This window comes from Trichomycterus rosablanca, chromosome 17 (assembly GCF_030014385.1).
Source record: "Trichomycterus rosablanca isolate fTriRos1 chromosome 17, fTriRos1.hap1, whole genome shotgun sequence".
Lineage (NCBI taxonomy): Eukaryota > Metazoa > Chordata > Actinopteri > Siluriformes > Trichomycteridae > Trichomycterus > Trichomycterus rosablanca.
The window spans coordinates 931,455-955,512 of NC_086004.1; the positions used below are offsets into that span (position 1 = coordinate 931,455).

The 24,058-nt window shown below is 44.2% G+C and overlaps 2 protein-coding genes across 3 annotated transcripts; one reads left to right on the forward strand and one right to left on the reverse strand.

Annotated features, from left to right (window-relative positions):
- Positions 1 to 619: 619 nt before the first annotated feature.
- fxr1 (FMR1 autosomal homolog 1) lies at positions 620 to 16,533 on the forward strand. 2 transcript variants are annotated; one of them, XM_063013478.1, is made up of 17 exons: positions 620 to 670; positions 4,360 to 4,412; positions 4,508 to 4,601; positions 5,533 to 5,604; positions 5,707 to 5,855; positions 8,014 to 8,107; positions 8,408 to 8,524; positions 9,389 to 9,559; positions 10,722 to 10,800; positions 10,906 to 11,015; positions 11,437 to 11,523; positions 12,501 to 12,717; positions 12,798 to 13,007; positions 13,079 to 13,246; positions 13,797 to 13,874; positions 14,939 to 15,024; positions 15,821 to 16,533. In XM_063013478.1, the coding sequence occupies exons 1-17, from the start codon at positions 620 to 622 to the stop codon at positions 15,998 to 16,000; spliced, it is 2,016 nt and encodes a 671-aa protein (XP_062869548.1). In that variant the 3' UTR covers positions 16,001 to 16,533. The 2 variants fall into 2 exon arrangements, with proteins under 2 accessions (XP_062869548.1, XP_062869549.1); XM_063013479.1 differs by lacking the exon at positions 13,797 to 13,874.
- A 2,971-nt stretch (positions 16,534 to 19,504) lies between these two features.
- On the reverse strand, positions 19,505 to 23,133 carry dnajc19 (DnaJ (Hsp40) homolog, subfamily C, member 19). The gene is made up of 6 exons (XM_063013480.1): positions 23,026 to 23,133; positions 21,449 to 21,500; positions 21,098 to 21,138; positions 20,929 to 21,008; positions 19,733 to 19,803; positions 19,505 to 19,641 (listed from the first exon to the last, which is right to left on the reverse strand). The coding sequence occupies exons 1-6, from the start codon at positions 23,026 to 23,028 to the stop codon at positions 19,574 to 19,576; spliced, it is 315 nt and encodes a 104-aa protein (XP_062869550.1). The 5' UTR covers positions 23,029 to 23,133; the 3' UTR covers positions 19,505 to 19,573.
- Positions 23,134 to 24,058: the final 925 nt, after the last annotated feature.

Below are 24,058 nucleotides of genomic sequence, written 5' to 3' on the forward strand. Positions count from 1 at the left end.
TGTTGAATGTAGAAGTTTCCACTAGATGTCACTAACAGGTTTCATCTGACAGAAATCTGGAGCGTAAACATCAGTTTAATAATTCCAATATGTTTTACATTAGTAAAATGACTTATTTTTACTCTGAAACTGGGACATGAATGGATGAGTAAACAACCAATTAATAAGACAAATGTGATGGACACGCAATTCCACTGGTTTCCTGGCAGATCTCAAGAAGTAATGTGTACCTTGCAAACACCTACAGCGACCCTGACCATTATGGAAAATGAATTTATAGTAAATATTAAAGTGTCGTTATTAATGAAACTATGACGGCCATCCGTTGGAACACATGGTCGTAAGCCAAATAACACCAGAATCCCTAGATAGGTGCACTACGTGGTGTAAAATAGAACATCACACTTCATCTGGTGCGCTTAATGCACACTAAGATGACATTTAAAATAGATTTTAATGTTTAATACTTGAAAATATACTGTGTGTTGTGTATAATACAAGATTTTTAACATGAACAGAGTGCACTAGGTAGTGTTTATCAAGTAAATTGGGATCGAGCCGTTAGCTGAGGCGGCTGACTAGTTCTAGAACTTTACCCAGCATTCCTCGCGTGCGCATCATGGACGAACTGACGGTGGAGGTTCGCGGCTCCAATGGAGCTTATTATAAGGTAAAATATGTTTTATACGTTTTCTTATCATAGCTTATCATGGCGCGATATTTTATGAGGCGCTAAATGAATTTAAATCGAGTTCAGTTTCGCGTTCCGAGTTTCTGTACTTAGCCTGGCGGATCGAACGTCAGTACGGCTCGGATTGCGTATTATTCCTACCTGTTTTTGGACAGGCCCCGCCTCCTGTGTCTGGATTGGCTAAGAGTTTGTGTAAATGTGCGGTCCTCGTCTAATCATCCAATCACAGCGCAGCAAGAATATATTTCCAATCAATCAAAACACGCACGGTTTCAATACGGGTGGGAAAAGTCACTTTATGCAGCGCTGTTACTATAGAAAGCTGAGCAAACTCATTACACAATGTTTTATATAATATAATTAAACTGAAATAAAACAATAAGAGAAGTGTTACTGTTATTAAACTAGTAATATAGTCTTGTACCCTAATTTAGATAGAATTTAGCAAAGTCTTTCCACAATAGGCAATTCTCTTTATTAGGAATTAGTTTCTCATTAACACCAGTGATCAGTTCCAGTTTCAGTTTCATTTACTGTTTTGTTCAGTACGTTTTACTTTCCTGTAACTTTCTGCTCTTAGACAGATTTGTAAATAATAAAGGGTCTGACATTCAGCCTGGATAGACAGAAAAAGTGCAATACAGATGATCAAAAAGAGAAAGAATTGCAATAGAATTAATAAAAACAACTTAACAGGTTAATTTGATGTTTATATAATACACATTCTATTTAAAATCTCTGTAAATAAAATAATAAGATGCAAAATAAACTGTCTTCTTTAGTTTCAAGCTTTGTCACATGTAGACCTTGTCAGAATTATAAATATTATATTAATAATACTGTATACTAAAATAAATATAGTGCTTTAATGTTTATTCCTCCTTTTCATTACACTGCACTGATACATTTCTCACATATATTATGTACTACATGAATATCAGCTTACTTTTATAGTCCCCCCCCCCCCCCCAAGTATTAAAAAGGAATATAGTCGTATCCAGTCATTCTAGTTATATCTCTCCACTTCTGCTCCAGACCCCGACCCTGGTCGAGTAGGGCCGTACCTGCTCCTCCTACAGCCCTCTTTTCACCTGCACAAGGCAGGTTCACACAGGGATCAGTATCACGTACGGAGAGTCACGCGCTGCTCTCCATTATTCACTGTCTCTGTGCAGCGCCTTGACCAGCCAGCAGAGGCCGCAATTGCAGAAGTGATGAGGGATTTCTTTGACCCTCCGACCCCGCGGACGTTAGCCAGTCGTGTCCGCATGTAGGCTTTCTGCATTGTTCTTTTCCATTAAACCATCGATGAGAAAACTAGAGCGAGCAGTGGAAGACCTCAACCGTATTTGCAAGACCTTCTAGTTTATGCCACAAGATAAAAGTTTCCTAAAGAGTCAGGAAGCTTTCTCTGTCTGTGCATGATGAAAACAGTGATCTAAAGCCCTGGTCCAAATACAATACAAACACAATAAATCTACATATAAAATACTCTGTAAATGAAGTACAGGGTTTGGAACTAAACGTGATGGTGGTGTTTGAACTTGTCGTGTTTGCAGTAAAGTTTTGAGGTTGTTTCTACAGTTTTAAGATGTTTTTGACTCGAAGAGACGCGTTCTAGTCAGCAGCCCTATTGAGCCAGGTCTGTTTCCGAGCTCTCTAATGGTTGCATTTATAAACTTAATTAATAAATGTATAATGGCCAGACTGGACAGATGGACCCTTAAATGAAATGAAACTAGTTTATAATATTCTACACTTTAATTAAACTGGCTGCTCGTGATCTGAGGGCCACCGTTTGATAACCCGGGTCTGAGACGTTTGTACTCGGGACGTCGTCCTTTCTCTGGATCCCCGGCTCGCCGATCATTCGAGGTCCGCGTGGCCGCCTGGCTGGAAAATCCTCCCATTAAAATCCTGATCCCGTCACGCTGTAGGTATGCCGTGCATGTCTCCTTCAACCCGGTCACATCTCGCTCCCCGTCAGCTGTTCATCTCGGATCACGGGCTGTCATGACGTTTCAGAAGACGGGTCTATTTTTGAGTCGCTGGCGAGTCGGGAGAGCTTAATGACGTCTCGTTCCACTGAACTCGTCCTGAATCGTGCTGAGATTTGACTCCGGTACTGTGAGATATTGTTGATATAGAGAAATGAATCAAATGAATTTAGATGAAGGGAAAATGGAATCTGGCACCAATACTGGTACTGGCAGGAGTACGAATACTTTTACTCTGACGTATTTTCATTCCCTTTTGTTTTAGCCTATACAATCATTTTACACTGAAGAAAGGGGATTACATTTAGCAAATATTATTGAAAGGTCTCGTTGGTACTGAGTGGTGTCAGAGCTGCGGTTTATTCAGTCCCCAAAACCACTGATTTCCAAAATATTTAAACTTAAGATTAGAAATAAACTCTGTAAAACCTCACAATGGTTTACACATACACACCGATGAGCCAAAACATTAAAACCACCCACCTAAAATGCTGTCATAATAAATATACTCAGAGCTAGTTTAAATATTATTATTAATAAAACAAACAAACAAATTAAAGCCTAAATGACATATGACAAGTGCGCCTGTTATTTGGCTTGTAATACACCCAAAATACAAACAAACGTTTACTTATTCATCAGCTGATGTATTCAGGACTGAATGCACCAATCAGATTCTGATGCCCGTATAGTAACTGACAGTTTGTTAGTGTCACACACCTCCTCCCCCCCCCCCCCCCCCCCCCCCCCACACCTTCCCACACACACACACACTACATGGATTGAATACAAGTTATAATCCAATACGGCTACAGTGTTGGCATACCAGATTTGGCACAGTTTTTACGCCGGACGTCCCTCCTGGCGCAACCCTCGTATTTCTTTTTTAATATACAGTATATACATACGCATTTATGTTTTCTTTATGCATTTTCTTCCTTTTTTTAGTGCGTGCAATTGCCCGATCGCGTCACGCTTCCTCTCCACTAATGCCGACCCCCGCTCTGATTTGAGGAGAGCGAAGCTAACCCACGCCCCCTCCGACACGTGGGCAGCAGCCGTGTGCATTTACGCGAGTGCGAATATGCGAATCGGCCCTGTGTACGGAGAGACACACCCTGATCCGCACTCTTTTCCCGCCTCTGTACAGGCGGCATCAATCAGCCAGCAGGGGTCGTAGTGCATCGGTTACGAGGAGACCCTGTCCGGCTTAATACCCCGCACCTGTATGAACAACAGGCCAATCGTAGTTCATGTGGCAGAGCTGAGATCCGATACGATGTATTCGAGATCCCAGCTCTGGTGTGCTAGCGTGTGTTTTACCGCTGCACCACCTGAGCGGCTCAACCCACCCTTTCGCCCCCCCCCATCCTCCAACATTACGTAATCATGTCCAGACAGATGCCCGACTGACTGATAGCACCACTGAGATTTGAACCCTGGATCCTCAGATCTCATCAGTAGTGGGCTAGTGTCCTTCACCGCTGCACCATCACTTTTCACCAGTTTAAGAGCCGGAAAATCACAACCATAGATGGTAACTGGTTCTCGATTCCTGATCAGTAACGATTGGCTATGTGAACTGAACCAGTTTGAGAATCCTGATCAGGAAGTGCAGTTGTTTGTTTTGGTGTAGTCGCTTGTAGTCGCTTAAACGTTTTTCTGTTTCAGGGCTTCGTCAAAGACGTCCATGAGGACTCGCTCACCATCTCCTTCGAGAACAAGTACGTCTGAGACGGGAGGTTCAGTTCTGACTCTTTGTACCTCTGTATCTCTGCGCCTTTCTAAAAATCTGACGTCTGTTGATGTTTTTTTTAAGCTGGCAGCCTGAGAGACAAGTGCCGTTCAGCGACGTGCGTCTGCCCCCGCCCTCCGACGCCAAGAAGGAGATCGGCGAAGCAGACGAGGTGGAGGTGAGCAGCACCGTTCGGCAGTCGTACCCACCGTTATCAGATTATTGGATTGGATAAGCCACTGTTGGACCCCCGAGCAAGGCCCTTAACAGTTGCTCAAATTGCATCTATCTGTCTGTCTGTCTCTCTGTGTCTTATCTATCTATCTATCTCTGTCTATCCATCTTTCTGTGTGTGTGTCTGTCTGTCTTATCTGTCTGTCTATCTATCTGTATCTATCTATCTTTCTGTCTATCAATCTGTCTGCCTGTCTGTTGATCTATGTGTCTTTCTGTCTGTCTGTCTATCTGTCTGTCTGCCTGTTTATCTATCTGTTTGTCTATATCTGTGTCGATTTGTCTGTCTATCTGTATATCTATATGTCTGTTTGTCTGTCTATCTGTCTATCTATCTGTCTGTCTGTCCTATCTAATCTGTCTGTCTGTCTGTCTGTGTCGTATCGATCTGTCTGTCTATATGTCTGTTTGTCTGTCTGTCTGTCTATCTAAATGGATCCAGCTCTCTCTGATCAGATCAGCGGTCGTGCAAGTGGCAGTGGGTTCACCGCTTGGGAATCGGAAATGACTAAATTGGGAGATGAAGGAAGGAAGACATTTTTCTGCAGGGAGACACAGATCTGTGTGTTTTTTGCATTTGTATTTAATAAATTGGCTCTAAAATAATGGCAGGAGCATAATGATTGTGATTTGGGACGCAGCCCGAGTTTTAAAATCACTTAAACTAAAGTTAATATATATAATTATGGTACACACGGATCATCAGCTTGTTTGGTGTCTCATTCCTTAACTATTGCCACACAGCATGTCATTGATTTTATACACCTGCTAACAGACAGTGTGAGTGAAACGGCTTCAGTAATGATAAGTACAGGTGTCCACATACTTTTGGCAGCGGGATCTGAACATGCCAACGTTCTGACTGTGTTCTGCAGATCCTCTCGAAAGCGAACGAACAGGAGCCGTGTGGGTGGTGGCTCGCTAAAGTACGAATGCTAAAGGGAGACGTGAGTATCCACACACACACACACACACACACACACACTCATCATTAACACACCCATGATGACCCGCCGTGTCCTGACCCTCACTGTTCCGTCTCCTCTCAGTTCTTCGTGATCGAGTACGCCGCCTGCGACGCTACGTACAACGAGATCGTCACCTTCGAGCGCCTCCGCCCGGTAAACGTCAACAAGCCCGTGATGAAAGACACCTTCCACCAGTGCACCGTGCCCGTCCCCGAGGACCTGAAGTCTGCGTAAGAGCGCACCCCTGACCCTTATATTTTTGTTTCACATACACTATACGGCCAAAAGTATTCGGACGCCTGACCGTGAGCTTGTTGGACGTCTCATTATTAAAACAGAGTGACTGTGTCTGTCTGTGTTTGTCTGTCTGTCTTATCGTCTTATCTATGTATCTTTCTGTCTATGTATCTATCTATCTGTCTATCTATCTATCTATCTATCATCTATCTATCTATCTATCTATCTATCTATCTATCTATCATCTATCTATCTATCTATCTATCTATCTATCTATCTATCTATCTATCATCTATCTATCTATCTATCTATCTATCTATCTATCTATCTATCTATCATCTGTCTATCTATCTATCATCTATCTATCTATCTATCTATCTATCTATCTATCTATCTATCTATCTATCTATCATCTATCTGTCTATCTATCTATCATCTATCTATCTATCTATCTATCTATCTATCTATCTATCATCTATCTGTCTATCTATCTATCTGTCTATCTATCTATCTATCATCTATCTATCTATCTATCTATCTATCTATCTATCTATCTATCTATCTATCTATCTATCTATCATCTATCTGTCTATCTATCTATCTATCTATCTATCTATCATCTGTCTATCTATCTATCTATCTATCTATCATCTATCTATCTATCTATCATCTATCTATCTATCTATCTATCTATCTATCTATCTATCTATCTATCTATCTATCTATCTATCTATCTATCATCTATCTGTCTATCTATCTATCTATCATCTATCTATCTATCTATCATCTATCTATCTATCTATCTATCTATCATCTATCTATCTATCTGTCTATCATCTATCTATCTATCTATCTATCATCTATCTATCTATCTATCTATCTATCTATCTATCTATCTATCATCTATCTATCTATCTATCTATCTATCTATCATCTATCTGTCTATCTATCTATCTATCATCTATCTATCTATCTATCATCTATCTATCTATCTATCTATCTATCATCTATCTATCTATCTGTCTATCATCTATCTATCTATCTATCTATCATCTATCTATCTATCTATCATCTATCTATCTATCTATCTATCTATCATCTATCTATCTATCTGTCTATCTATCTATCTATCTATCTATCTATCTATCTATCTATCATCTATCTATCTATCTATCTATCTATCTATCTATCTATCTATCTGTCTATCTGTCTGTCTGCCTGTCTATCTATCTATCTATCTATCTATCTATCTATCTATCTATCTATCTATCTATCATCTATCTATCTATCTATCTATCTATCTATCTATCTATCTATCTATCTATCATCTATCTATCTATCTATCTATCTATCTATCTATCTATCTATCTATCATCTATCTATCTATCTATCTATCTATCTATCTATCTATCTATCTATCTATCTATCTATCTATCTATCATCTATCTATCTATCTATCTATCTATCTATCTATCTATCTATCATCTATCTATCTATCTATCTATCTATCTATCTATCTATCTATCTATCTATCTATTTGCCTGTCTATCTATCTATCTATTTGCCTGTCTATCTATCTGTCTGCCTGTCTATCTGTCTGCCTGTCTGTCTGTCTGTCTGTCTATCTATCTATCTATCTATCTATCTATCTATCTATCTATCTATCTATCTATCTGTCTGTCTATCTGCCTGTCTATCGGTCTGTCTGCCTGTCTGTCTGCTTGTTTGGTGTCTCATTCTAAACCTATGGAGTGGACGAGAAGGCCCGGCTCCTTATTAACGTTCCAGTTTGCTGGAGTTCCTGCAGCCCTAAATGATCGGAGCACGTCTTTCTGATTGGTGGAAGAGACGCCTGTGCAGAATGCAGGGGCGAGAAGAGGAGGGCGTGTGCAGCGACGTGCTCTCCTCGGATGCAACCGGGTCTCCCTCAGCAGCGGAAGACTGATTGAATGTGCTAAATCGGGAGGAAAACGGGGAGAAAGAGCATTAAAAATGAACTAAACTTGTACAGTACAGGCTTTACATTACATCTTGTAAACCACAGTGGGACCAGATTGCCATCATTTTCAATAATTAAGTTTATTTTTGTGTTTTGGTTTGATACATCATTTGTGTTGCAGTAAAAAAAATTGAACAAACTTTATTCCCCAGATGTTTAAGCGAAGAGGCACACAAGGACTTCCGGAAGGCTGTTGGGGCCAGCAGGATCGTCTTCAACCCAGAAACCTGTGAGCTGGTCGTACTGGTGAGACACTCTGTTGATCTGTTATTAATAGGGGGCGGCTCGGTGGGTGGCACTTCCGCCTCAAAACAAGTAGGTCTTGGGGTCAATCCCCAGGGTCCTCTCTGTGTGGAGTTTTGCATGTTCTCCTAATGTTTGTGTGGGTTTCCTCCCACAGTGAACTGGAGATACAAAATTGTCCATGACGGCAGTTGTGGGGGGACAGAGACGCCCGGGGTTTTTTACCTGCCCCGTTGATGATGATGATGATGTAAACGTCTTAACTGGGATTTGTAACGTATCTGTTGGTTCCTTATTTCCCAGTCAGTGAGTGAGGTGACGGTGAAGAGAGTGACGCTGCTGAGCGACATGCACTTACGGAGCCTCCGCACCAAACTCATGCTCGTGTACAGGAACGAGGAGGCCACCAAGCACCTGGAGGTAACGTCATGGAGAACATCTAATCATCTAGATCTCACACAGCCTGAGCACATGTAGCTGTTCCACTTCTCGACCAACCGGTTCTGAACCGGGAACGTTCATCTCCAGCAGGAATTAAGGAATAGCAGGTTTTCCGGCACGAACCTGTGCCGCGCCCTCCGTTTGTCCCAATAAAAACTGATGCAAATGTGGGACGGTTCTCTAAACAGTGCCAAGGTTATAAATAGCTTGAACGGAACTTGTTTATCGCAGTCAGTTTGTCTTCCGCTGCTGGTGGATCCCTGATTGTAGGTGAGGAGGGTATATCGCTGCTCACGCCTCCTTAGCCGAACCCTTTTCCGCCCATGCACTCTGCACAGGCGCCTCTATCTGCTAATCAGGGTCCTTACACAGTGTTTGAAGACCCCGCCCACATAGTCCGATATCACGCCCTAGCAGAGACGTGTCTGCTTCAGGCACTGCCAATTATGCCCGCTAGATGGCATCCAGACGACCGGTGGCAACGCAGAAGAGTTCAGAATCTCCTGGGCGCCAAATTATGTTTTATATAAATTAAAAATTATTTTGGTCGAAAAGGGATAAGTGTAAGGAACTCGCCAAATACTACAGACTATGAACCTGCCTGGTGCAGGTGAAAAGAACCTGTCGGTACTGCACACGTTTCGGAGGGGGCGTGTGTTCGTCTTGTCCTTCGTCATTCGGGAGTGGAAGTCTGCGCCCTAAAAATAGAGGTCGAATACAATCAGGGAATTGGATATGACTAGATTGGGAGAAAAATGCGCATATTTAAATGTACTTAAATGTCGGGGGTTGTTTTTATTTAATATTGTATTAAATATTTGTGGTGACGTCGACGTATTTCAGAACACGAAGCAGCTGGCGTCCGCCTTCCAGGACGAGTTCACAGTGAGAGCCGACCTGATGGGTCTCGCTATCGGCACCCACGGTACGAACATCCAGCAGGCCAGGAAGGTGCCGGGAGTCACGGCCATCGAGCTGGATGAGGGGAGTGGTACTTTCAGGATTTACGGAGAGGTAAACAATGCTGGTACTTTTACATTTTCGGCGTTTAGCGGACGCTTTTATCCAAAGTGACTTACAGTACTGTGACAGTATACAGTCTGAGCAATTGAGGGCTAAGGGCCTTGCTCAAGGAACCAACCGTGGCAACCTGGCAGTGGTGGGGCTTGAACCGGCAACCTTCTGATTACTAGTCCAGTATCTTACCCACTAGGCTACAACTGCCCTTATAGCTGGTACAGTGTGTGCATTGTTCTTCAGGCTAGTAAATACGGCGGTACCTTGAAACTGGACGTCAGTCGGTTCTGGGAGTGGCATTGAGTTTTAAAGACGTTGAGTTTCGAGGTATTTTTTCCCATAAGGAAGTTTGGGGAACCTGTTAATGCGTCCATGGTCCCGTGGAGCTGCAGATATTTTAGTCTCAGGTAAAATAATGAGGTTGTTTTTGACACTTAAACACTGAAAATAACACAAATATAATATAAACACACTGAAATACAATTACTAACAGTTACACATCAATAACAATACAATAAAAGCTGCACTTTAGTTTTACTGCTTTATTGTTTCCTGACGCTTCTTAATGGTGGAGATGCTCGATGTTGGAATACCGTATTCCCTTCAGCACCGGCGCATTCACATGAGAAGTGACAGAATTGCTTTTGTGCTGCTGTAGTGTGCTGGTGCACAAAACTTAGCGTGACTTATTGTAGTAAAACAGCGAGTGAGGAATGTGATTAGTGGAGGAACTTATGAGCAGTAATAATGAAGAGAAGTTTAGTGCTCCTGTCTCCTTCTTTTACTACATTAAACCACGTTAAGCTTTATTCTGAACCAGAAGCGTTTTAGACTCTGGGAGAAGCTGATTCTGATTCTCACCATTTCTCAGAAGCTGGAGCTGTAACACAAGTTTAAAAGTGAAACAGGGAGGAGAATCCAGATAAACACAGATACATGTGGAGCTGTAACCCTGGATCTGCACCTTATTCCACACTGATGCAGATTCAGCTCAGATTCACACGCTGATGATGGACTTTTAGGGAACAGATTTCTCCATGAAGGGTGTCGAGTTTAGGGGACGTCGAGTTACAAGGTACCGTATTTGGACTTGTTCACATGTTTCTTAATGCGCTGTGTGTGTGTGTGTGTGTGTGTGTGTGTGTGTGTGTGTGTGCAGACTGAAGAGGCCGTCCAGAAAGCCAGGAGTTTCTTAGAGTTTCTGGAAGAGTCTGTACAGATTCCCAGAAATCTAGTCGGTACGTTTCTGTTTCCTCTCATGATTTTCTCATGCGGCGTGCAGCTCTGAAGTTTAGTCGTCTAGCAAGTTATAATATATATATATTATTTTATCCGCAATGCAGGTAAAGTTATCGGCAAGAACGGGAAGGTCATCCAGGAGATCGTGGATAAATCGGGAGTGGTCCGGGTGCGCATCGAAGGGGACAACGATAACAACCTGCCCAGGCAAGAGGTAACGCTCATCTCAACGTACACTACATGGGCAAAAGTATCGGGACGCCACTTCTAATTACTGGATTCATGTGTTTCACAAGAGTCACTAACAGGTGTAATAAATCGATCACTTGAATAAAGGAAATTATGTGCTTTAGCTTTGTGGCAACAGTTTAGGGAAGGCCCTTTCATGTCCCAGCATGAGACGTGTCCTGCACAGAGCCCTGACCTCAGCCCCACTCAACAGCTCTGGGGTGAACCGGAATACCAACTGTGAATCAGCCATATAAATCCAAATGCTGTCAAATATTGGACGTCCGACAAGCTCACAGTCATGTGTCCACATACTTTTGATCATATAGTGTGCACTTTCAGTGGTTTTTGTTTATCTATAAGGGTTTTTCCACCTATAGGAGTAACGTGTTTTGAACCTCTAACAGGGAATGGTGCCGTTTACGTTTGTTGGCACGAAGGAGAACATCGGAAACGTGCAAGTCCTGCTGGAGTACCACATCGCGTACCTCAACGTGAGTATATGCTACCGTCTCAAACACAAGCTCATGAGTCTTCTGCTTTATTAAAGGCGCGGTCACGCACGGGAATTAAAGTCACCTTACACTACCACGTGTGAACTGGTCCTGGTCCTAGTCAGGGTCAGGCTGAGTGATTTTAGCCGAATAATGGAGCGGGGGGGATAATGGAGATCGGTGTGTGACTCTCCGTGCGCGATACGGATCTCCGTATGAACCCCAGACAGACGTGCAGGTGAAAAGAAGGAGGTCTGCAGCAGTAGAGGGGAAATAAAACCAGGGAAATGGATATGACCAGATGTTGGAATTTTGCACATGGGTGCTTGCGTGCGTTTTTGGGTGTGTGGGGGTCACAAGATCAGGTCCTTTAATGACCCTCACCACTCAGGACCCTCAGTGGTTGATGGCCATTCTTTCCCTTGATGCCACGCCTCTTTTTGCGCCTCCGATCAGTGTGCCACTTGGAGATTCGGGCCCTCTCAGGTGCGCCAGAGACACGCTGTGATGCTTCATGAGCCACCCCCCTCTTTTAGGCATTGCCAGCTGTGTCTGTTGGTTGCCCGGTTAGGTCGATAGCACAGCAGAGATTCAAAATTCCAAGAGCTTCTCTTTTCTGGGAGGTTTTCCACAGGATTTGGGAGTGTGTCTGTGGGAACTTCAGTCAAAGGAGCATTTGTGAGCTCAAGCACTGATCGATGTTTGCATTTAAGATTTGCGTATCAGTGCAAATTCGAATCAGAACGAGTGTCATTTTGCACATGGGTGCTTGCGTGAGTTTTTGGGGCTGTGGGGGTCACATGGAGCCTCTTGCTTTCTCTGTGGGAACCCAACACTGGCAGGTGATTAGAAGTGGCTGCAGGGGCGTGTGGTGAAGAACGAATGCTGCCCGTGGTCTTGGGTGAGGTCTGGTTTCCTGCAGCTGTGTGTGTGTGTGTGTGTGTGTGTGTGTGTGTGTGTGTGTGTGACGTTCGTAGGAGGTGGAGCAGTTGAGGCTGGAGCGTCTGCACATCGAGGATCAGCTCCGTCAGATCGGTATGGGGTTCCGCCCCGTCTCCTCGCGCCCTGCGGAGAAGGACAAGGAGAAGACCCACGGGACGGACAAGACCGCGCCCGCCGGCCCTCCTCACTCGGGCCGCTCTTATCTGGGCCGGGGCCGAGCACGCAGGGGCCACGGCCACAACTACGCCTACGGTAAGAAATCACCGACTCACTGTGTCCTCACAGCGCCCCCTTGCTGCAGCACTCAGTGCACATCACTGTTCTCGGTGCAGGAACGAACTCTGAGCACTCGAACACGTCGGAGACGGACTCCGAGCGGCGGGACGAGCTGAGCGACTTCTCTCTAGGGGGGGACGAGGACGGGCGTGGCGCCTCGCAGCACAGGGACAACAGGAGGAGAGCAGCAGGGGTCAGGGGCCGAGGAGCATCGGGGACGAGAGGCCGCGGGGCCGCTAGGGGGCCGAGCAGCACCATGAGCTCAGGTACGTTTAGCAAAAAGTTCTCATCTCCTTACTCGGGCTGATCTGAAAACCTGGATGTCCTCACTGTGCAGTTCTGAAGGACCCGGATCGGAACCCGTACAGCATTTTGGAAAACTCCGAGTCGGACCTGAACGCCGATCTGGAGCTGAGCGAGAGCGAGCCGAGCTTGAGGAGCCGCCGCGCACGCCGTCGACGCCCAGACGCCGACGATACCACATCACACAGCGAGAACGGCATGGGTACGTACACACACACACACACACACACACACACACACAAAACACTTCATTATTAGTAAAGAATGCTCAGCAGGGGGCGCTCACATGGCACAGGGTCACGTACCATGTCTGGGAAATAAAATATCCGCTGAGGGTGTCGGCGTAAGCGGTGGAGGAATTTGGTGAAAGCACCAGGTTAAAATCCACCCTGACTGGTGAAAACATGTGGTTCTCTTCAGCCAGCACTGGTGGAATTTAAACGGTTGCTGGGTTAACGGTTAGCTGCCTAATAACAGTAAGTTACTGGTTACAATAATTAACTCCTCGATGCTGCTGTAATCGCGCCCCCCGCTGGCCGACCGCGGCGCCTGCACTAGAGACGGTCGATTCACATAGAGTAGCGCGTGACTCTTCCCATGCGAGACCGCTCTCCGTCCCCCTCCGATAAGAAGCAATCAAAAAAAGAGGAATTCACATTTGGGGAACTGGATATGACTCTGAAGATGATCCTGAAGCCTGGTTCTGAAATCAGCCCACGGTAGAGTAACGCTGAGCTTTCACTGTGCTGTAGACGAGCCCGAAATGAAACCGCAGCGGAGGAACCGCAGCACCCGACGCCGCTTCCGGCCCCCGGAGGACAGGCAGCCAGGTAGCGCATGGAGTTAGGGAGTGAAACCTAACACGCGGGAATAATCAATCGAACCGATCAGTAAATAATCAGAGTGACTAACGATGAATGTGGGTTTGGTTTTGCAGGGCTGTGTTTAATAATGCTCGGCTTCGCTGGTGCCAGTACTGAATTAAAAGTCTTGCGGTATAAGACTATCACATTGCATCGTATTATGATGTCACAATACTGCACATTATTAAATGTTCGTTGTTGTTTTATGTGGGTTTTCACCCAGTCATGCACAAATTTAAAAAGCGATGACCTCTGCAATGACCCGATGCAGTCATGCCATGGTGTTGGTATATCGGTATGGTGTTCCTAATAAAGTGGTCGGTGATGCAGTGTACACTATATTGCCAAAAGTATTCACTCCCCCATCCAAATCATTGAATTCAGGTGTTCCGATCACTTCCACGGCCACAGGTGTATAAAACCGAGCACCTCGGCATGCAGACTGCTTCTACACACACTAGTGAAAGAACGGGTCGCTCTCAGGAGCTCAGGGAATTCCAGCGTGGTACCGTGATGCCACCTGTGCAACAAGTCCAGTGGTGAAATTTCCTCACTTCTAAATATTCCACAGTCGACCGTCAGTGCTGGTATAACAAAGTGGAAGCGATTGGGAACGACAGCGACTCAGTCACCGAGTGTTACCACGTAAAATGACAGAGCGGGGTGACCGGCCTGCACAGAGTCCTGACCTCAACCTGATAGAACACCTTTGGGATGAATTAGAGTGGAGACTGTGAGCCAGGCCTTCTCGTCCAACATTGTCTGACCTCACAGATGAGCTTCTGGAAGAACGGTCAAAAATTCCCATAAACCTTGTGGAAAGCCTTCCCAGAAGAGTTAAAGCTGTTATAGCTGCAGAGGGTGTCGACATCATATTAAACCCTGTGGATTAAGAATGGGAGTCACTCAGGTTCATATGCGTGTGAAGGCAGACGAGCGAATACTTTTGGCAGTATAGTGTATCTGTGTATGTACGTGATCGTCCTGTGGGCTTATAGTTTGTGTATATTTATTTATTTATTTATTTGCAGTGACTGTGGCTGATTACATATCACGGGCTGAATCTCACAGCCGGCAGAAATCACCACGAGACGCCAGGAGGAATAAAAAAGAGCTGGTAGGTCAAACATCTCCACTTCTCATTTTTTTAATATGTAAGATCAAGTCCTTCTCCACCCGGGACCCTCAGTGGTTGATGCTCTTTCTTTCCCTTGATGCCACGCCTCTTTTTGCACCTCTGATCAGTGTGTCACTTGGAGATTCGGGCCCTCTCAGGTGTGTCAGAGACACGCTGTGCTGCCTAATGAGCCACCCCCCCTTTTTTAGGCATTACCAGCTGTGTCTGTTGGATGCTTGGTTAGGTCGATAGCAGTGTCTGTGGGAACTTATGCCCATTCAGTCAAAGGAGCATTTGTGAGGTCAGGCACTGATCGACACTGCAGTTGCTTCACAGTGAACTGTTCAAATCATGCCTTCATTCACCTTTATTCAAGGGCCTTCCCTAAACTGTTGCAACAAAGATGTAAGCTTATCATGGTGTTTATTTTATATGATCGATCTTATACACCTGTAAGCAACGGGAAGGGGGCACTCTCGCCCAAATTAGATGTATACATATTTTGAATTAATTTTTATTAACCACGTGGACCTGGTCAGGGTCGTGGCGGGTCCTGTTCTACCAGGAAACACTGTGTGTAAAAGCAGGAATACCCCGGACAAGGTGCCAATCCATCGCAGAGCTTCGGTCTGTGTAGACGCCCAGCCAGCTAATAGCACGGCTGAGATCCGAACCTGGATCCCAGAGGTAGTGGGCTAGTGTAACACACCGCCGTGCTACCCGAGCTCCCCACAGAGTGTAAATATTTACCGTATTTTATGAGGGGATCCTAATTCGTCTCTGTTCTCGTTCGCAGGGTCAGCCGGACGCCATAGCCGAGCACGACGGCCCCAAAGCGCTCAGCAACGGCCCCGACGCCAAACCGCTCGAGCAGAAGACGACGGCGGCGCAGGCGTCCGGGGAATCCTCCCCGAGGGCGCCCCCCGGCGGTAAACCCGACACGGACGCGCCCACGGCCGTCAACGGCCTCTCCTAAACGCTCGGCTCACTTTTACACCGGTCGCGACTTTTACATTTTTACAATAGCGCTTCTACAAGCTCGCCAAAGACACACACACACACACACACACACACACACACACACACACGAACTTCCAGATTCTCCTCTGCTTCACTCTTCTGTTTTATTTAGTTTGTTTCAGCGTGGAGCAGAGCAGGTAGGAGCCGAGAACGCTATACGTTTATAAATAATAATGAAAAGTCGAGCCCTGAAGTACAGACGAGTCCAGACGGGTCATGTGATCCGGATATTAAACTTCACCGTGTGATTCGGGTCGCCGCGGTCGCTTCTGTTTGGCTTTTTATTTCGTTTTCTGTCACTTTATTCGTTGCTAATTTCCCGCCCGCTGGCCGAGTCTTCCATGCTGCAGGACCGCGATCGATTACAGGGCTAACACCTGCTTCCTCTCTTCAGCCAGCGGGCCACGCTCGGAGGGGAGCACTACCTTACTAACTTTATTTACATTTACATTCTCGGCATTTAGCGACTTACAGTACTGTGACAGTATATTGGGTAAGCAATTGAGGGTTAAGGGCCGTGCTCAAGGGCCCAACAGTGGAAATCTGGCAGTGGTGAGGCTTGAACCAGTGACCTTTTGATTACTAGTCCAGTACCTTAACCATTAGGCTGCCTTCACTGTTCCCAAAATGGGTGGGATAGGACCACCGTTACACTCAGGAGAGAGGGGCTAGTTATGCTCTCTAGGACTCCCAGTCTGTGTGTCTGTTGGATGCCCGGCTAGGTCGATAGCACCACAGAGATTCAAAATTCCAAGAGCTATGGTGGGCGAGTGATTTTGACTGCTGCACCAGCGGAGTCATACAGTACAGCACTTATAAGAGAGGTTTTACCACAAGATTTGGGAGTGTGTCTGTGGGAACCTATGCCCATTTACTTAACGGAGCATCTGTGAGGTCAGGGAATGATGTTAGGTGGGCAGGTGTAGCCTAGCGGTTAAGGTACTGGACTAGTAATCGAAAGGATGCTGGTTCAAGCCCCACCACTGCCAGGTTGCCACTGTTGGGCCCTTGAGCACGGCCCTTAACCCTCAATTGCTTAGACAGTATACTGCCACCGTACTGTAAGTCACTGGAGATAAAAGTAAAGGTAAATGGGTGAGAGGCCTGGCTGGGGTTATGCTCTCTTGGACTCCCGGGCACAGATGGCTGTGGTGGTGTCAGCATTTAAACCCTTTTCTCGTTCATCTTCAGAAGCCTGCGGTGGGCGCGGTGGTCCATCCTGCCAAGTATTACACAATACACCATATAGCCTAAAGTATGTGGACACCCCTAATAATTGAGTTCAGGAGTTTCAGCTAATTTATACGTATTAAACTGATCTCAGCTTCGTCATTCAGATCAGGAACCTTTAATGTGTTCAGAAGAAATAATAATATTTATAATAATAATATTAATGATAATACATGACCGGTCTGGACTCGCGTAGACAAAAAACGAGTCGTTTTGCGTACACGATCAGATGTTGTGCCTTCAGAGAGTAGTTTTCCTGTCAGAGTGGCTGTAGGAGAGTAGGAGAGTTAGCTGCTTTCATTTTAATATGCAACCACTTCGTCAGGCATGTGCCGATCGCCGCGTCTACGATACATCGCGATATGTTTCTACACAGTATTCTAATCGGTATCATCCGTAATATGAGGGGTGTTCAAAAAGTTTCCTCACTTTTAGATTTCCATTTGGAAGTGGTGAGGGTGTAGTAGGAGGAGTAACCAGTCGTGTCTGAAAGACTTGTAGTCCGGATTTAGCTCCATCAGCATCAATTTCCACCTTTCAGGATGCTGAAGAAGCTTTAAGGGGAAGAAGATTTTCATGTGATGATGATGTGAAAGCAGCGGCGCATCAGCGGCTACGAGCTCAGCCAAAAACGTTGTTTGCTGACCGCATTAAAAAGTCGGTACGACGCTGGAAAAATGCATCGATGCATCATTTGTTTTTTAAATTGTTCTGGAATTCTTCTTTTCTTCCTAATTTAGTCGTATCCAATTACCCTAGTTGTGTTACGCTTTCTTTTACCAGTACAACCCTCCACCGCTGACTGAGGAGCTTCGCAACTGACACACGCCCCCTCCGACACATCTGCAGTACCGACTGCATCTTTTCCTGCACGAGGCGAGTTCATATGCGGATCAGCCTTGTGCACGGAGAGCCACACCCTGATCAGCATTATTCCTTTATTCTGCGCAGCCAGCAGGGGTCATAACTGCACCAGTCATGAGGATGGGGGCAAGCCGTAGCCTAGTGGTTAAGGTACTGGACAAGTAATCAGAAGGTCGCTGGTTCAAGCCCCACCACTGCCAGGTTGCTGCTGTTGGGCCCTTGAGCAAGGCCCTTAACCCTCAATTGCTCAGACTGTATACTGTAATTAATAAATGTTAGTCGCTTTGGATAAAGGCGTCTGCTAAATGCCTAAAATGTAAATGAGGAACCCTGGTCCGACTCGTCCCACCCTGTGAATAACAGCCAATCGTTGTTCGTGTGGCCGCCCAGCCGGACACGATGTATTCGAAATCTCAGCTCTGGTGTGCTTGGGTATTTTACCGCTGCGCCACCTGAGCGTCTGTTTTTTTTAAATTCTTAATAAGTAGAGTTAAAAAAAGTGCAGAAACTTTTTGAAGAACCCTCGTATAGTGCAACGTTCTCCTCGCTAGACGAGACTCAAGTTCTAGGAAAGTCTACGACCAGTGTTAATAAAAAAGATATCGTGATTAAACAAGCGTGATGTCGGCACATGCCTGATTCGTACGTCGGTGTGGGCGAGTTAGGAATCGCGTCTGTTTGGGTTTTTTTTTTTGCACTGATTTGTTCCGTCTGTCCTGTTAGAGTAACGTTAGACTGGAACTGAAGCGCTCCACTCCACTATAGGAAAGATGGATTGATAAATGAGCTCTGTGTGTGGTGGTGATGGTGACGATTCTCCTCAGTTTGGTTTATTTATTTTTAAATGTACAGTATTTAAGAAACTGTTGTAAAACTGAACCCGGATGAACCGGTACAAATTTGGACTACTGAGAGAACAGCTCTGTTCTGTAAACGACGTTTCTAAATCCTCTTTTCTCTCTGTTTTGTTTTTTTAAACGAGTATTCTGGTTGTTTGATGTGCAATATGTTTTGTATGCAGGTAGTTCTTCAATAAAATTTCGATCTTCCAGCTAATCTGAGTCTGCAGTTAACCAGATTAACCTACCTGTTTAACCAATCAGGTTCTTAATCCGAGGGTTGTCGCCTCTATTACAGGTACTGACAGGTACATAAACCACACCCACATTACTGATACTGACAGGTACATAAACCACACCCCCATAATTGATACTGACATTACTGGTACTGACGGGTACGTAAACCACACCTTAATTACTGATCCTGACAGGTAAAAATCAGTGCACCAGTTAATGAACTGGGTTCAGCATTACACACCCACTGGTTTAAATAGCATTTTCTAATAAGTCTGAAGTGAAAGTGGTGGTACAGTGAATGATTTTAATAAAATGAGGTGCATCACACAGGACTCCATCACACTTGTAAACGTTCTAAACTATTTCTTGGCTTGTCCAAGTAAATCTTTCGCTTCATTTATTTTCGTTGCCATGTACGGTGATCCACCTGCAAAAGGAACCAGAACATTCGTTTGCATTCCAGTTCGACACTGAAGTAAAACAAAACTGATTCACGGGAAGTTAAAAGTATTGATCACCTCGATCGGGATGATTGAGGATCATCAGTTTCCGGTGCGCCTCTCTGATCTTGTTCTTGTTAGCTGTGGGGCTGTCGAGAATAAAATGAAGGTTAATGTAGCTAAACAGCGATAGAAGTGGCACTGCACCACCCAGAGACTGGCAAAATACACCGATCAGGCATAACATTAAAACCACCTCCTTGTTTCTACTCACTGTCCATTTTATCAGCTCCACTTACCATATAGAAGCACTTTGTAGTTCTACAATTACTGACTGTAGTCCATCTGTTTCTCTGCATGCTTTGTTACCCCCTTTCACCCTGTTCTTCAAGTATTATTTAGGTGGTGGATGATTCTCAGCACTGTAGTGACACTGACATGGTGGTGGTGTGTTAGTGTGTGTTGTGCTGGTATGAGTGGATCAGACACAGCAGCGCTGCTGGAGTTTTTAAATACCGTGTCCACTTACTGTCCACTCTATTAAACGCTCCTACCTAGTCGGTCCACCTTGTAGATGTAAAGTCAGAGACGATCGCTCATCTATTGCTGCTGTTTGAGTCGCTCATCTTCTAGACCTTCATCAGTGGTCACAGGACGCTGCCCACGGGGCGCTGTTGGCTGGATGTTTTTGGTTGGTGGACGATTCTCAGTCCAGCAGTGACAGTGAGGTGTTTAAAAACTCCAGCAGCGCTGCTGTGTCTGATCCACTCATATCAGCACCACACACTAACACACCAGCACCATGTCAGTGTCACTGCAGTGCTGAGAATCATCCACCATCTAAATAATACCTGCTCTGTGGGGGTCCTGACCATTGAAAAACAGCATGAAAGGGGGTAACAAAGCATGCAGAGAAACAGATGGACTACAGTCAGTCATTGTAGAACTACAAAGTGCTTCTATATGGTAAGTGGAGCTGGAGGTGAAAACAAGGAGGTGGTTTTAATGTTATGGCTGATCGATGTATAACCTCAGCTTCACCCTTGTGATCCAGGGGTGCCTGAATTTCAACAACAATAATAATTTGCTTCAAGAACAACGGAACATTTTCTGCTGCATGGATTCCACAAGGTGTTGATAAAATACCACATCCCATAGATGTTCTGTTCAGATCTGGTGACTGGGGAGGCCATTGAAGGATCACATAAGTACACCAGGCACCTTTATGATAGAATAACTAAAATAAACACAGGATTTTACACAGATGAACGTACCTCACTCCAAGAATGAGAGACGCCTCTCTCCTCGTCATCTTGGGGTCGAACCCTCCTCTGTAATACCCGCCTCCGAAAGCCTGCAACACACACATCATGCTATTAAAAAACACAAGCACATCTGAGTAGTATCACGTTAATACGTCTTTATATTTATGGACTGACTTACAGATTTAGGTAGGGACTGCAGAGCCTGTTTCACATAGCGACCTGATACAAAAAAAAAAAAAGTATATATATATAAAAAGCTTGGATATTCACACATAGGGGTAATTTAGAGCAGCAAATCCACCTTCTGCATGTTTTATTAGTACCAAATAACATGCTGCCCATCAAATGATTTATTTGTTATTTAATCCATTTAAGCTGAGATGTTTTGGATAAAAACGACCTGAAGCCAATAATCACAGCAGGAGAGCTTTCCTCGTTATAAGTAATCAATACACCTGATTGTGATTGATCAGCCAATCAGAAACCAGGAATTCTCAAGCCAGTATGAAATGAAAACACAGATCCAGACCTGCGAATCCTGCCGCTGCCAGAGTGAGTCCCACAGCCACCATGGTGCTGGCCTGCAACATCAAGCACAATCAAGCTTAATTACACCGGGAGAGAGAAACTGCAGGTAATTAACATAAAACACAGCAGATACGCAGACATGAAGCATGGCAGCAACTCCGATCATCTCATTTCTAAATGTTCTACCTGTGATTATATCACACAAAATGGTTTCATAGCTTTTAGTTTTTAATTCTGTCTGTTTAGTTTTGCAATTGAAGACGTCTCCAATTTGGCTCTTTAATAATAAAATATAAAAAATGATGGTAGTACAAAGGAACGCATCTCCAGGTTTATTTACCCATTTCTACCTGATTTGGATTTGGAATCCACCATGAACGTGGCACCTCTCTATAGCATCACACATTATTAACAGTTAAGAGCAGCCAATCCACCATGATCATGATTCAGAGAAGTGGGAGGTAACTGGAATATTTTGAGAACATAAACCCAGGTTCACTGGACCGAGAAGCCAGATCAACCAGTAGAAATAATCAAAATGGTGCATTGAAGAAAAAGGACGGCCAAAATTCATCAGCAGAATTCAAAACTGTCGGATAGCTGGCTGTGACTTGAGAGGCTAGCTCACGACACATACAATTCAGCAGAACCTCAGTGGTGCTACCGGCCTGGATGGTCACGCCCAACAGACACAACTGACTCAGTCTAAAGAAAAGAAGGTCAGATAGGATTTCATGTTCTTGCTTCAGCAAATGCAACCCAAGGCAGTGACATGATTAGTGGAAGAACACATAGAGCATAGCGTGACTCTACGCCCATGATACGGCTCCTTGTAAGAATCCACTGCTTGCTGGTGTAAAAGAAGTGGGAGTGAGGCTGGTACAAGCCACAGAGGAACTGGAATTGCATGTCTCACTTTACACCACAAATGCCACGTACCTTACAAGTGTATGTAACCTTTTTCTTTAACTCTGAAAGCGTTAACATTTGCACCTTTCTTTTAAAAATTTAACATTAAGTGCTATAAATCTGGGATTTAAATAAGTTGAGGCTTAGTTTCTGATCGGATGACTGCTGATTCAGGTCTTACCACTGCCTAGTTCTCGCTGTTGGACCCCTGAGCAAGGCCTTTAAACCTTAAATGACTGGATTGTATTCAGTCACTATTGTTAGTCACTTTGGATAGAAGTGTCTGATAAACTGTAAAACGTAAATCAAACACATTTTATTTCATTAAAATCTAGTTTACTGATATTTGTAATTATTATTCTGGTGTAACATTTAGTACCTGTACCAGGACAGGACACACGGGGTTTACTGAACTTTAGCCATGTTTGCTGTTACATGGTTTTTCTGGAATATTTTGAAAATGCAATTGCATTTTCTAAAATAACAAACTATTAGTTATAATGCACATATAACTAATGCACATATTTTATATATAAATAAATAAATAAACTCTGCTGTGTGCCTTTATACTAGATTCGCTTAGCTGCCTGGCTAAGCAGCAACTCGTGCTAAAATAGACCTATTAGGTGTAAACAGGGCTAATTGAAGAAAATAAATAATACAACATACCATTTTGTCCCTGAATAGATGTTTTTAATATCAGCTTCTTTAAGCATTTATAACGTTTAAGAAAGATCTGCTCAATGTCAACACATGTTCATGTTTTGGACTCGACGTGCCGCAAAACAAAGCGTAATGTCGCAAAATCTTACGCGTTCTAAATTGCTCTGTGCTCCCTACACCCTACGCCAGACAAAGTGCATTACTAAAGTTTAGCATTCTTTTTGCGGCATGGTTTGGATATTTATCTCTGCTTTATGCAGGAATATATTGCAGATGGAAATATACGTTTTTATTTGCTGAATTTTTAACCGGTAACTTCATATCTAGTGCACTACTAAGTGAGAACAGTGTGGTTTGGGACATACGTCGTCTGCATTGTGCATTTACATGTATAAGGAACGTGTTTAACTGGAAAATCAAACACACAGTTATTCAAAAATATACAGATAAATAATATACAAGTGATTTATTTGGTGGTTTAGAAAGTTCTACAATATTTACTTTGTGGCATGGCCTCCTGATTCCTCATTATTAACTAGGATTGACTTCCCTGTGCCCATATAAATAGGGTTTTAACTGCACTGTATCTTTTTGCCAGTATTCAGAATGAATCCCAAACTGTATGGATGTTGTCCAGGTCCTGTAGAAGCAAAGCAGACCCAGACCATCACACTAACAATACAGAATATTATTCCAAAAATATAAAACAAACATTTGTATTGTTAGTGTTCAGAAGTGCTATTCTTGCCCAGTGTCTCACTGTGGAATTGTGTACATTTACCATAACTAGGGCAAGTAAGGCCTACAGTTCTTTAGATGTTCTTCTGGGTTCTTGTGTGACCTCTGGATGGGTTGTTGATGTGTTCTTTGTAAAATGTTGGTAGGCTGGCCACTCCTGAGAAGGTTCACTAATGTTTAAAGTTTTTCCATTTGTGGAGAATGGCCCATACTGTGGTTTGCTGGAGTCCAAGAGTCTTAGCAATGGTTTGTAACCCTTTCCAGACTGGTAGATATAAATGGATTTCTTTCTTAACTGTGT

Excerpts from the sequence above, each read along its gene's own strand:
- fxr1 (XM_063013478.1), top strand. The coding sequence starts at position 620 with ATGGACGAACTGACGGTGGAGGTTCGCGGCTCCAATGGAGCTTATTAT. Across the intron at positions 9,560-10,721 it reads CTTTCAGGATTTACGGAGAG|ACTGAAGAGGCCGTCCAGAA; the intron begins GTAAACAATGCT and ends GTGTGTGTGCAG. Across the intron at positions 13,008-13,078 it reads GAGCAGCACCATGAGCTCAG|TTCTGAAGGACCCGGATCGG; the intron begins GTACGTTTAGCA and ends CTCACTGTGCAG.
- dnajc19 (XM_063013480.1), bottom strand. Across the intron at positions 21,139-21,448 it reads GGCAGCGGCAGGATTCGCAG|GTCGCTATGTGAAACAGGCT; the intron begins GTCTGGATCTGT and ends TTTTTGTATCAG. Across the intron at positions 19,642-19,732 it reads CCTCAATCATCCCGATCGAG|GTGGATCACCGTACATGGCA; the intron begins GTGATCAATACT and ends TTCCTTTTGCAG.